We start from the raw sequence: 13,234 nt of genomic DNA on the forward strand, positions 1-13,234 counted from the left end.
AGGGAAGAAGGCTTTCAACTAGATTTGAGAGCAGCATTGCTGTGAGGATTTGATTGCAATCAGTGACAAGAGATTAAGTTAGTTACCTCACTCCCAAACTCATCCCAAAAGTACTGGATTAAGCGTCATCCATCATTTTAGAGAACACAGCTCCTCCACTGCTCCACAGCTCAATGCTGGGGGGGCTCTATACCCCTCTAGACCACGCCTGGCATTAGGCAGCATGGTGCCTAATCTACTCTATTGACAGTGCTTCTCTACAGGTACCAAACAAGCTGTGTGTGTATTTGCATATCTGTCCCTGTAATGCATGCAGACATGAGTTATGCAGAATAAATGAGTGGGAATTCCCCTTTAAAATGCAGAGTCACTTTCTGGCTCTGTGCTCCAGCTCACCGGATTTGGAGTGAAGCACCGATCCTGAAGTTAAAGTGCAGATTTGTATTCCAACATCCAGGATAGTGTTCCTGATCTGTTCTGCAGTTCTTCTTCCTGACTGTAAATATCATCTGATCATCCATCACTCTGCTGCGTTTCCAAGCTCTGCCCGGTTTCTTGGCAAGTGCTAAGAACCAGAGCACTCTGCTTCTAAACAGCACGATTGATTCGGACATACCTAATGTTCTGGCTGTCTCTGATGTATTCTCATTTTCAGCCTCATGATGACCTGCTTTACCAACACTGACACGTCTTTGCTCCTCAGGTTGCACGCCAGTGAATCACACACAGCTAGCCAAGAAACAACCAAGCGGTCAGCTGTCTAACAGGCTGACCCGTGATAGGCCCAACAAGGGCTTTCTGCCCTAGCAAGACCTGTGAGGTTGAACAAGCTCTACAGAACAACATCACATTCAATCTAATGAGAAAGCACAGACTACATGGACAGAAGTATTGGGACACCTGCTCATTCATCCACGGTTACTACAGAAATCAAGGGTATTATCCTGCTTTTGTTGGAGTGACTGTCTCCACTGTCCAGGGAGGAAGGCTTTCTACTAGATTTTGGAGAAGCATTGCTGTGAGGATTTGACTGTATTCAGCGACAAGAGCATCAGTGAGGTCAGGATGTTGGATGGTCATCACCCTACCTCACTCCCACTTACCCCTCTAGCTCATACCTGACATTTGGCAGCATGACCAATAGGGTAATTTCCATCTCCTCCAGAGAGTCCTATTCTATTGGCAGTACTTCTCTACGGGGACTAGACAAGCTCTGTGTGCACATCTGTGTCAGCAGCAATGGGTGCAACTTAAAGTAGCTGAATGCTTTCATTAAGGGGTGTCCACAAGCATTTGGACATATATCCACAACCCTGTCATCAATAGCCCGGAGCTCTAACCACTCTAACCGCTGAGTCACCACTGCCTCAGAAGTGATTGACAGCTGACATATAACAGAGAAACAAATATTGGAGAGATTTTTGTGTGTTTGTTTGGGAATGAGGAGCATGACATCATTTCCACATTTTCAATTTCACACTGCAGAGGCAGGTCTTGTTTCCCGCTACGGGGAAATATTGAAGGAACCCTGCATCAGCGCTTACGCCACTTTCAGAAATCATCACCTTCACCAGCACGAGGCGCGCAGCTGTGACGAGAGCGGCGCTCTAATTTCAGAACTGCCTCTTCCAATCTACACATTTCCAACCTGTCTGTTTCACGGCTGAAACCCGCACGGACTGGCATTCTCCCACCAACCCAAGCCCACCCATACATTTCAGCAACGTGGCCACACAAGGACGGCTGGCCCGCGCTTAGACGGTGATGAATGGCTCTTCAAGACGGACCAGAACGAAGCCATTACCATGAACTGATTGAGGTGTTGAGAAGGCTGGGAGATTGATAGCAGGGTACTGTTGCATTAGAGAGGCAACTCACACATGGAGAGTATATCATACAGCTGTAGGTAGAGCGAGAGCACGAGAGAGGGAGAGAGAGAAAGAGTGAAATACATAAACATATCGACACAATCAGAAAAACAAGGAAGGAGGTAAAGAAGAGAGAGAGAAAGAAAATGAGGGAGTGAAAAGAGAGAGAGAAATAGAGAGGGAGGTAGAAAAAGAGAGAGGGGGAGGGAGAGTTAGAAAGAACAGAGAGAGAGAGAGAGAGAGAGGTATAGAGAACTGGGGACAGAAGTAGAAAAGGAGAGAGAGAGAGAGAGAGAGAGGTCAGAAGAATATAGTGGTCATGAGGAAGAGAGAGGGAGAGAGAAGGGGTAAGCAGTAGAATAAGAGGAAGAGAGAGGTAAAAGAGTGGAAGGAGAGGGAGAGAGAGAGAGAGAGAGAGAGAGAGAGAGAGAGAGAGAGAGAGAGATCACAAGAAAGACATCATAAGGAAGAGAGAGAGAGGGGTATTGAGAACTGGGGAGAGAGAGGTAGAAATAGAGAGAAAGCTAAAGAGAGAAGGGGTGAGCAGTAGAATAAGAGGTAGAGAGAGGTAAAAGAGTAGAAGGAAAAACAGAGAGAGGTAGAAAGAAAGGGGTAAGAGGGGAGTAAAGAATGGAGATTTAAAGACAGAGGGGGAGAGATGGAGGCAGAAGGACAGAGAGAGGGTATAAGGAGAGGGGAGAGAGAGGGGTGGAAAAGAAAGAGGGCTAAAAAGAGAAGGGAATGGGAAAGAGGTATAAAGAATAAAGGTGAGGGACAGAGAGAGAGAGAGAGAGGGAGAGAGAGGGAGAGAGAGAGATAGTGAGAGAGAGGGAGAGAGAGAGATAGTGAGAGAGAGGGAGAGAGAGAGAAATAGTGAGAGAGAGGGAGAGAGAGAGAAATAGTGAGAGAGAGGGAGAGAGAGAGAGATAGTGAGAGAGAGAGATAGTGTGAGAGAGAGAGAGAGGGAGAGAGAGAGAGATAGTGAGAGAGAGGGAGAGAGGGAGAGAGAGAGAGATAGTGAGAGAGAGAGGGAGAGAGAGAGATAGTGAGAGAGAGGGAGAGAGAGAGAAATAGTGAGAGAGAGGGAGAGAGAGAGAGAGAGAGAGAGAGAGAGAGAGAGAGAGATAGTGAGAGAGAGGGAGAGAGAGAGATAGTGAGAGAGAGGGAGAGAGAGAGAGATAGTGAGAGAGAGGGAGAGAGAGAGATAGTGAGAGAGAGGGAGAGAGAGAGATAGTGAGAGAGAGAGAGAGAGAGAGAGAGAGAGACAGTGAGGTGGGGGCACAGAGAGAAGTGAATAAACGACCAGATCTGCTACAGTCTAAAACCTTGATGAGCATTTTCTAATGTCTAGCTCTGACCCCCTCTGAACAGCCTGAACACTGATAATGCAGCCGGCCTCGTTCACCCCTAATGCCTTTACTATTTCACATCCCGCTGCCACTGGGGCTGTCACTGGGGCTGTCACTGGGGATGTCACTGGGGATGTCACTGGGGATGTCACTGGGGATGTCATTGGGGATGTCATTGGGGATGTCATTGGGGATGTCATTGGGGATGTCACTGGGAATGTAACTAGGGTGTAACTGGGGATGTAACTGGGGATGTAACTGGGGTGTAATTAGGGATGCAACTTGGGATGCAACTTGGGATGCAACTTGGGATGTCACTAGGGATGTCACTAGGGATGTCACTAGGGATGTAACTAGGGATGTAACTAGGGATATAAATAGGGATGTCATTGGGATGTAACTAGGGATGTCATTGGGATGTAACTAGGGATGTCATTGGCATGTAACTAGGGATCACTGGGATGTAATTAGGGATCACTGAGATGTAATTAGGGATGTCACTGGGGCTCTATTTACTATTTATTAACCCTTTCAACTTAAGGCCCTGTATTTTGTTACATACATCAAACAAGTTACATCTTTGATTCACAGTAGAAACTGAATAATTAGTAGGCATTGACTAATGAATACCTTTTGAAATATATGCAGATGCGAAATCATTATTAGGTACTGGATGATTAATACCTTATAAAAAATAAGCAGATACTGAATAATCAGTAAGAACATATTGTTCTTGATAGTGAATGTTAATGAAATAATTCTTATTAAACAGTATTTATTAATTAGTAATTAATACATTTTAGTAATTCTCATTGAATAGTAATGGATACTTAATAATTAGTATGCACTAATGGATAAGTAAATGTTGAATAATTAGTAGATGCTGAATAATTATTAGGTAATGACTGATTAATACCTATTAAAAAAAGAAATAAATACTTACCAATTATTACTTATTGAATAATTAGTAGATAATAAATTATTAGGTACTGGATGATAAATACTGTATGAACAATAAGTACATACTGAATAATAAGTAGGTACTGCTTGATTAATTATTTTGGAAATATAAGTAGATACTGAATAATTAGTCGGTGTTAAATGATTAGTGCCTTGTGAAAAAATACAAAAAAAAAAGACTAAATAATTAGTACTTCCTGAATAATTAGTAGGTACTGAATAATTAATACCTTTAAAAAAAGAAATAAATACTCACTAATTATTACTTATTGAATAATAAGTATGTACTGCTTTATATCTTTTTAAATATAAATAGGTAGTGAATGATTAGTAACTTTTGAGAAATAAACAAATACTAATTACTTATTGAATAATTAGTAGATACTGAATAATAAGTAGGTACTGACCGATTCATAGCTTTTGAAATATATGTAGATACTGAATAATTACTCAATACTGAATAATTAGTAGTTATTAGCAGATAATCAATTATTAGGTGCTGGATGATTAGAATCTTATGAAAATAAGTAACTGAATAATTGGTGCTTATTAAACAGTAGACATCCAATAATGGGAAGATCCTTAATAATTTGGAGGTGCTAAATAATTATTAAATATTGAATAATTAGTAGATACGGATTAATTGCTAGTTTTTGAATAATTAGTAGATACTGAATAATTACTAGTTATTTAATAATTAATAGATACGTAATAATTACTAGTGCTCACTTCCAAATAAGGTTGGGGTTTTAGGGGTTAACCTTTATTCTTATTTTTAGAATTTGCTCAGCTACAGTGAACCGAGCAATTGTTCATGCCGTCCTTCCTCAGGTTGAAGGACTGAGTGGGGTGAGGTGTGGCGTGGTGTGCAGGGGGCTCACTGAGCAGCTCCCGGCAGTGGCTGGACAGGAGTTGGATTAGGAGTTTGTGCTAAACGATTGCGTGTCAGTGAGGGAAATTAGCTTGTTAGTGGAAAAGAAAAGGAACGGCGTCTCACCCCACGTCCGCTGCACTTGGCTGAGCACTCGTGGACACCGAACACACTGACGTTCTGACACTGCCGGTTCAGACACATCTAGAGAGAGCGATAGAGAGAGAGAGAGAGAGAGAGAGACTGGTAAATCCACCTAAAGAGACAGATTGAGTGAGAGAGCATGTGATTGAGTGGATGTCTGAGAGAGAGAGTGTGAGTAAGTGGCCAAGTGAGCGTCTTGCTACTCACTTCTAACAAATGCAGACTCAAGCGTGACCACATCAGAGGTTCCCCTCCTAAACTCAACAAGACGCTCGGTCTGCACAGATCGTTCCCCCATGTCCGAATTACAGATGCGGTCAGAAATCTGTCACTAGTCCACTCCACCCAAATATAATGAGATTTAGGAGTGAGACACTAGATGTTCATGTCCAAACGCTGAGTAATCAGAGCAGAGGGTTTACAAGGGAGGAGGACACACACAACACAGCTAAAAATCACCATTCCATTCAATCAAATCATACGTTATATGTCCAAATGTTTGTGGACACCCCTTCTAATGAATGCATTCGGACACTTCAAGTTGTACCCATCGCTGATACCCAAAAAATAGCTTCCCTAGTCCCTGTAGAAAGGCACTGCCAATAGAATAGGACTCTCTGAAGCAGATACATAAATGTCAACCTATTGACACCATGCTGCCCAATGCCAGGCGTGGGCTAGAGCAGGGGTATGAAGCCCCCCAGCAGCATTGAGCTGTGGAGCAGTGGAAGAACTGTGTTGTCTGGAATGATAGATGGTGGAGCTCCATCCAGTACTTTTGGGATGAGTTGAGGAGTTGAGGATGATGAGGCTGGGTGGTGGTGATCATCCAGCATCTTGACCTCATTAACAATCTTGTTGCCGAATGCAATCAACTCCTCACAGCAATGTTACTCCAAAATCTAGTAGAAAACCTTTTTTATATGGACAGTAGAGACAGTTACTTCAACAAAAGCAGGATCAGCTCTTTTTAATATCGTTGATTTCAGAAGAAACAATGAATGAATGAGCAGATGTCCCAATACTTTTGTCCATATAGTGTACATCACCCATACCCTTTTGAAATATATGTAGATGCTGAAAAATTACTCAATACTGCATAATTAGTAGGTAATGACTGATTAATACTATTAATACAATTAAAAATAAACAAATACTGACTAATTATTACTTACTGAATAATTAGTAGATATTAATTATTAGGTACTGCATGATTAGAACCTTATGAAAAATAAGTAGAAACAGAATAATTAGTGCATATTGAACAGCAGACATCCAATTATCTGTAGATCCTTAATTATTCGGAGGTGCTAAAATATTTGTAAATATTGAATAATTTAAATTATTGAATAATTAGTTGATACTAATAAATAGATATAAAATAAATTACTAAACTAAATAGTAGGTATTGCTCACTTCAAAGTAAGGTAGGGGTTAGGGGGTAAGGTAGGGGTTAACCTGTTTTTACTTTATACCATATTTTTAGAATTTGCTTATGAGCTACAGTCAACCAAGCAATTCTTCATGCTGTCCTTCTTCAGGTTGATTGAAGGACAGGTTGATTGAAGATTGCCACCTTCGCTACTAAAATCAACCAGCCAACCAATTTCAGTTGACAATTGGGTTGAATTTCATTTGGCACTAGCCAGGCATGCTCACGGCCAGACCCGTTGAATCGAAACACCACTTAAACAGAACCTGTCTGGTAAAGTGAAGCAGGCCAGAAGGTCGCTCTGGGACTGCAGGGAACCACAGCGAGAGCCATTATCCACAAACAGAGAAAACAACACAACAGAGAACAACCGTGATTGACCTTCCCAGGAGTGGCCGACCTACCAAGATTCACAAAGAGCGCATCAACGGCTCATTCAGGAGGCCACAACAGAACCCAGTTGTACACTATTCCACAATAAAAAAAAGACACTGGGCAAAAATGGCAACCATGGGCAGCTGCAAGGCACAAACCACCGCTGACCCAAAATGACTCATCTTGCATTTGCCCAAAACCAAATATGATAAAAAATTAAATATCATCATCTAGAGCACCCTCAGGACATTTGAGATAATATCTGTGGACTGATGAGTCAAAGATCAGACCTTTCGGAAGACGTGGCTCCTGTTACATCTAGCGTAATAGGTACACTGCATTCCACCATAAGACCATCGTACAAACAGTCAACCATGGAACTGGTAGTGTGCTTGTCTGAGGCTGCTTTGCTTCTGTTGTAATTGACTGAACGAGACTGAAGGAGAAGGAGAAGGTGCACTCTAAAGCTCAATCAGAATTGGGTTATGCAGCAGGACAATGATCTGAAAAACACATGCAAGTCCATCTCTGATACCTCTGGCTCATAAAAGAAACACAACAGAGGTTTTGGAGTGGCCAGGTCAAGGTCAAGTCCTGACTTTAAGTCAGAGCTGTTCTGTTGTGAGGCTCAAGAGGAACCTCCTCAGAATTGGGCAGGTGGTATTAATGTTGTGGCTGATCGGTGTGTCTGAGTAATGATGTCAGGGTACTTTCCACTGCTCCCTGTGACTGTTATGGATGATGAGGCCAGTCTTTCCCTTGTTAACATCTCACTCCGTTTCACACACACACATATGTGCGCACACACACACACACACACATGAAGTCATACACACATCCTCATTAAAGAATCAGACACTGTCATATATGCTTATTAAAAAGAATTACACTCACACACACAGCCTGAAGGTCAGACAATACACTCCCACCCTCACCAGCAATTACTGAAACTATCTGGACACCTTCAGGACACAGGATCTGATCATTCACACACTTGCAAATGCATTACTAATGGGCTGAGCTGGACTTTTACAGTAACTCACACCATAAGCTCATACTGAAGACACGCTGAACAATAAACCTGCGCCAGCTGGAACTTCTTTAGGAGCATTAAAACCCTATGGGCCCCCAGTGTCCTGTTCTGCAGGGCCTGAGGAGCACTGGGCTTGAGACCCCAGTCATCTTTCCATCCACTCGTCAAATTAATCTCATATGCAAACATTTTACGAGTTTGTAGGAAGAAAACACAACACAAATCACGGCAGAAAGTGGAATTCATGGTTTCTAAATCATGACTGGCAAAGAGTTAAGGGTTCTTCTCAATCCCCAACCCAGTAGTTAAACGACACCACCAGCGCTGGGAGGGTGAAGGCTAGCATGTCCGCATAAAAAGCATCCACCAACCTCTTTCCTAATGCAAGCCGAATACGCTTGAAGGAAAACACTAATCCTGTAGGCCAGTTATGATCTCTGGACCTCACCGAGCATCACTGGAGACTGGATCTGCAATATCCTGATAGAAGGTCGAACACTTAGACAGCTGCGCCACTCAGGAACCCGTCAACCGTTCAGGTCTACCAGAGCTTTTACCAGAACCTCAGCAGCAGCCCTTATCAGCTGTATTTAGAGACTTCTACTGAGTAGAGACAGACTAAGATCCTGACACTATGCTATAAACAGCATGACCAGCCGGAGCCAGAGAGAGCACAATAAACCATGCTCCATCTGGGTGAGTGGATAGTGTTCTCTCTCTCTCTCTCTCTCTCTCTCTCTCTCTCGTTGAGTTGGGTTATGCAGCAGGACAATGATCTGAAAAACACAAGCAAGTCCACCTCTGATACCTCTGCAACCTCCTCTCTCTCTCTCTCTCTCTCTCTCTCTGTCCTCGTCACTTTCTGGTTGATTCTGGCCAGCGTGGGCGTCTATAAGCTGATCAGAGATGGAGAAACAGCGCGATCCTCCAAGCCCGTCGGCTGCCTAGTAGGGGTGGGCAATATGACGATATTTTACAGAAATAGTGATAATGTTTTTATCAGGATTCAAGCGAGTGCATCGTGGATTTCATCAGTGTTTAAAGAGCAGATTTGAAATATAAAAATATATAAAAGTCAAAAATATTGCGATAAATTTCGTAGAAATTGTGAAATTGTCTTTAAATATTGTGATATAATATTTTTACCATATCGCCCAGCCCTACTGCCTAGTCAAAAACAGGACATGTGCTTGTCCTCACCCTCCTAGTCTCAGGAGCATTGCAAGTGATGGAGGGAGCCTTAATGAGTGGGTGGGTTATTTGGCTTAGATAAATTGGGGTGGTTGGTAAACTGGTTGGTGTTTAATATGTACCCGATATGGAGAATAGAGGCAACATTAGCCTGGAAAACCAGAACTAGATCAGAGAACCAGGTTCAGAGTTCAGAGAAAAACTGTAGATAATCTGCCTGTAATTTTTTTAGAGAAGAAGAAGGAAAAAAACCCAGACATGGTCGATCTGGAAGACAGACAGATCTACCCCAGGACCCCATGTATATTATTTCATGCCTGAATATGGTCTTCTTTTGTCCCCAAGCTTTTTACAGCAGGTAAAACACACAGTGTGTCCTCACCATGTCCTCTCCACACTTGGTCCCAGTCAGAACCAGTCCTGGGTCAGGCATGTCGTCTCCCAGGTACACATGGGTTCCACGGCACAGTATCCGCCCGCCCTCCTGCAGGGGGATATTGGTCTCAATGGAAACGGCATTAGTGCCAATCACTGGACGATTAGCCCCGCCCTGACACTGGATCTTCCCACATTTAGCATCTCTGCAAAAAATACAATGACATACATTTTAATTTCATTTACTTTACTTAACTAAAACAATAATACTAATAATTATTATTATATTAGAATGTTAAACTGTGTTTATCTTGGTACAGCTGAATGATGAGAGTTCAGTACATAGAAAAAAAACGGGCCAATTCCAAAACCCCAAAACTGTTACATCACAGTTCTGACTTGTGATATTTACAACCCCAATATTTACATAAGCCCCACCCACTAGATAAAGTCTTTCCTGGCTAAACACAACTGCTATTTTGGTTGAATATGAAAGTGAGGCTGAGGAAAGGCTAAAAGTTAACATTAGGCTGACCAGAGCAGGGAGAGTGGCCGAACAGGGGGATCATGTCGTCAAAAAGGCTAAAAACTAACTAATGCTAGGCGGACCAGAGAAGGAAGAATCAGAAACAGAAATGCAGTTATAAAATAAAACTAAACACATAAAAAAAAAAAAAATTAAGAACAAAGAGAAAAAAAGAAATATGTGCATGTATATAAATTATATGAATATTGGACAGTGGCATAGTGGTAATACCTGTGATAATAAATATAATTATTGCACACATTAAATTGACTGACAGTACTATAATTATTATTGCACATGTAAACATTATAATTTGAGTATTGAACAAATGAACCATAGTGTCACACACTGAGGGAGGAGCTATAGTGGGTAGGAACGACCCTCCTGTGGCGCTCTGTGGTGCATTTCGGTGGAATGGGTCTCATCACCGTATTGTAGAGTGGGTGGGAGCCATTATCCATTAAGGCCAGCAGCTACCCACTCTCTTCAGCTTGCTAACTCCTTACTACGTCAACATGGGGTACAGTACTGTGTGGAAGTCTGAAACCCAGCCAATCAAAGCAGAGCTTATCTTTTTTTGTTTCATTCTGAGGTAAAATAACAGGGTGGTAAACAGACTTGGAAACGGCACCTGATCATTTCTCATCCCAATTAAAGCCACATACTTAGTATTTATACATCAAACAACAGCTTAAATACCCAATACAGGCACATTTACGTCATCTGAGAAGGGAGCTCCGTTTGCAGTGGGGCAATTTCCAATTAAGAAATGAGAAAATATTATAGAGGAGTTTTTAATATATATAATCTTACTGGTTTAATCCCTTTAAATACTTTATTCCTGAATCCCAAAACGTCTGTAAGGGCATCTCTCAAAACACTCAGTAAATGCAAATTCGGCAGATATGTGTGCTTGATTGAACTGAACTGCCTTTAATGTGATTCACCAATATTTTGATATTTGACACCAATGCTAATCTCTATTTCTATATGCAAATAATTTAGGAGACATAAGACGCAGAGTAATCAGCAGGTCTAATCGGTAGAGTGTCCTGATGAGTGATCACACACTGTTTCTTCCTCTGGAGCCAAGAACTAAGCAAAATAACGAGACACACTGGCCACTGCAGCCCAATTACTGCCCGGAGAAGAGTTTCTCACGCTCTCCTGACAGAGAGAGAGAGAGAGAGCGGGAGAGAGCGGGAGTGAGAGTAAATCGAGCTATGGTTTTGTTTTGTGTATAACTAATCAACTCTTTTTTTTCCTTCTCTTACTCTCTCATGCTCGCTCTCCCTCTCCATGTCCACTTCAGTAATTACAGCAATTACATCAATCAGTGGACGATCACTGGGGCATTTGAAGCACCTGCCAGTCGCAGCCCAATTAAAGCTAAATCTTTAACAAGTGCTACCTGTTTATGGAAATTACAGTGGCACTTCCAGTGCTCCCTTTTTAGATCTCGGCCTGTTTTTTGGCGCAGCATGGCAGGTACCTGCAGGTCCCCACTGAAGCACACGGGCACAAATTATGTGGGACTATTTTTTTTGCAGAAGTTAGAAAGGTTTACTTTTCAGTCCGATTTCATTTCGCCAGGCTCTAATAACTGTGTTATTAGACCAATACTCCTAATATCAAAGCTAATTATTATATTTTCAGGTAAAGGTGGATTATTGTCACTGTTATGCAAAAAAAACAAAAAAAAAGGATGCTGGCAAAATTACAGCTGAACCTACAGCACCTCCTTCTAGCACTTCCCTCTAGTAGAAGACTCAGGATTATCAAAGGTAGCACAACTAGACAACTAGACAACTAGACATGGGCCCAGAGCAGAGGCCCTCAAGTAGAACTTTACACACCCCTGGTCTCTCTGGTCTAGTGCCAGAAATGCAGCTATGCCCAGTCCCTTACACAACCCTGTCACTGTCATTTGTCTCCCCTGACATTTCGGACATCATTTGGAGCAAGTGGTTTCATCATCAGCAAGTCTCTTTAACCGCACGATTCGGAATAACTGAAAATACTGAAATACTGAAAATCTCAGTTAATACATGTTTCAAGAAAATATTTGGCAAAGTGCCAAGTACAGAATTATGGTATGTAAAAACACCATTTTGTACAATAGTGAAGATAGAAAAATAAATACAGAAAAGCATCAGCCTTTTTAGCACCTTCAACCCCCTAATGTTTTTTTGAACAGGGCAGGGTTGAATTGCAGATTTTTCGATTACAAATATTTGGATCCACTTCTGTAATTATGTAAATTATTATGTAAGAGTAAAGTTGATATCAGGGATGCAGCGATCCAATACTGGGATTGGATTTCTGCCCCGATACGAACAAAATTAGCTGGATCGGGTATCGGATAATTATTTTTTACGGAACCTGATTCTCACACCGCTGGTATTCTAGGCTTAATAACCCAAGATCAGAGTAACCTACAGACATCAAACACAGATCATAGCAAACAGCAAGTTTGATGACCCTCGACCGGTCATCAACTATCAGCGAGGAATCCAGCTCATCTTCCATATAAGGAGAACTGAGAAGGGAGGGGCTGCTAGCTCCTCTTTAGTCTCACAGACTTGTCCTGAGCCCTGAGCCCAGACAGCACTGTGATCCGAGGTCCAGCACAGTTATTAATTTAATATTTTAATGACCAATAAACAGAAACTGGGTTCATTTATATCTTTGTTTTTATAGTTTGTTTTACAAAGTTAGTAAAGTAATGATTATGTCAGTCCTGATGCCTTAAGTCTCTCTCAGATGATGAGATTTATTAATTTAACAATGGTATCGTATCAGTATCGGGTATCGGCCAGTACTTAAAGCTCATTTATCAGTATCTGTATCAGAACAGAAAAGGATGGATTGATGCATCCATAGTTGATATGCATATTAAATAAGCTCTACACTCTATTATACTCTATTAGAAATACGCTACAAAGGGTTCTTCGAATACTACACATTCAAATTACTGTAAATCTGTGAGTTTGAAGGCTTCGGGAACCTTCACTTCACAAGGTGCTTCAGACTCGCAGAGCTCTTACAAAAATGTGTTCTTTTATTATCAAAAGTGGTAGCATCACCCAAAGAACCTATTGTAGCAGTGA

General features: G+C 41.7%; 1 protein-coding gene across 3 annotated transcripts in view; it reads right to left on the reverse strand.

The window, feature by feature from the left end:
- Positions 1–13,234, reverse strand: part of adam12a (ADAM metallopeptidase domain 12a) — a 166,141-nt gene that overhangs the window by 23,207 nt on the left and 129,700 nt on the right. For all 3 annotated transcript variants that reach the window (XM_072666630.1, XM_072666629.1, XM_072666631.1), the window contains exons 16-17: positions 9,606–9,804; positions 5,175–5,252 (exon numbers count right to left, since the gene is read on the reverse strand). In XM_072666630.1, the coding sequence (XP_072522731.1) occupies positions 5,175–5,252; positions 9,606–9,804 (277 nt within the window). The remainder of the gene's footprint in view (positions 1–5,174; positions 5,253–9,605; positions 9,805–13,234) is intronic.

Source organism: Salminus brasiliensis, chromosome 22, assembly GCF_030463535.1.
Source record: "Salminus brasiliensis chromosome 22, fSalBra1.hap2, whole genome shotgun sequence".
Lineage (NCBI taxonomy): Eukaryota > Metazoa > Chordata > Actinopteri > Characiformes > Bryconidae > Salminus > Salminus brasiliensis.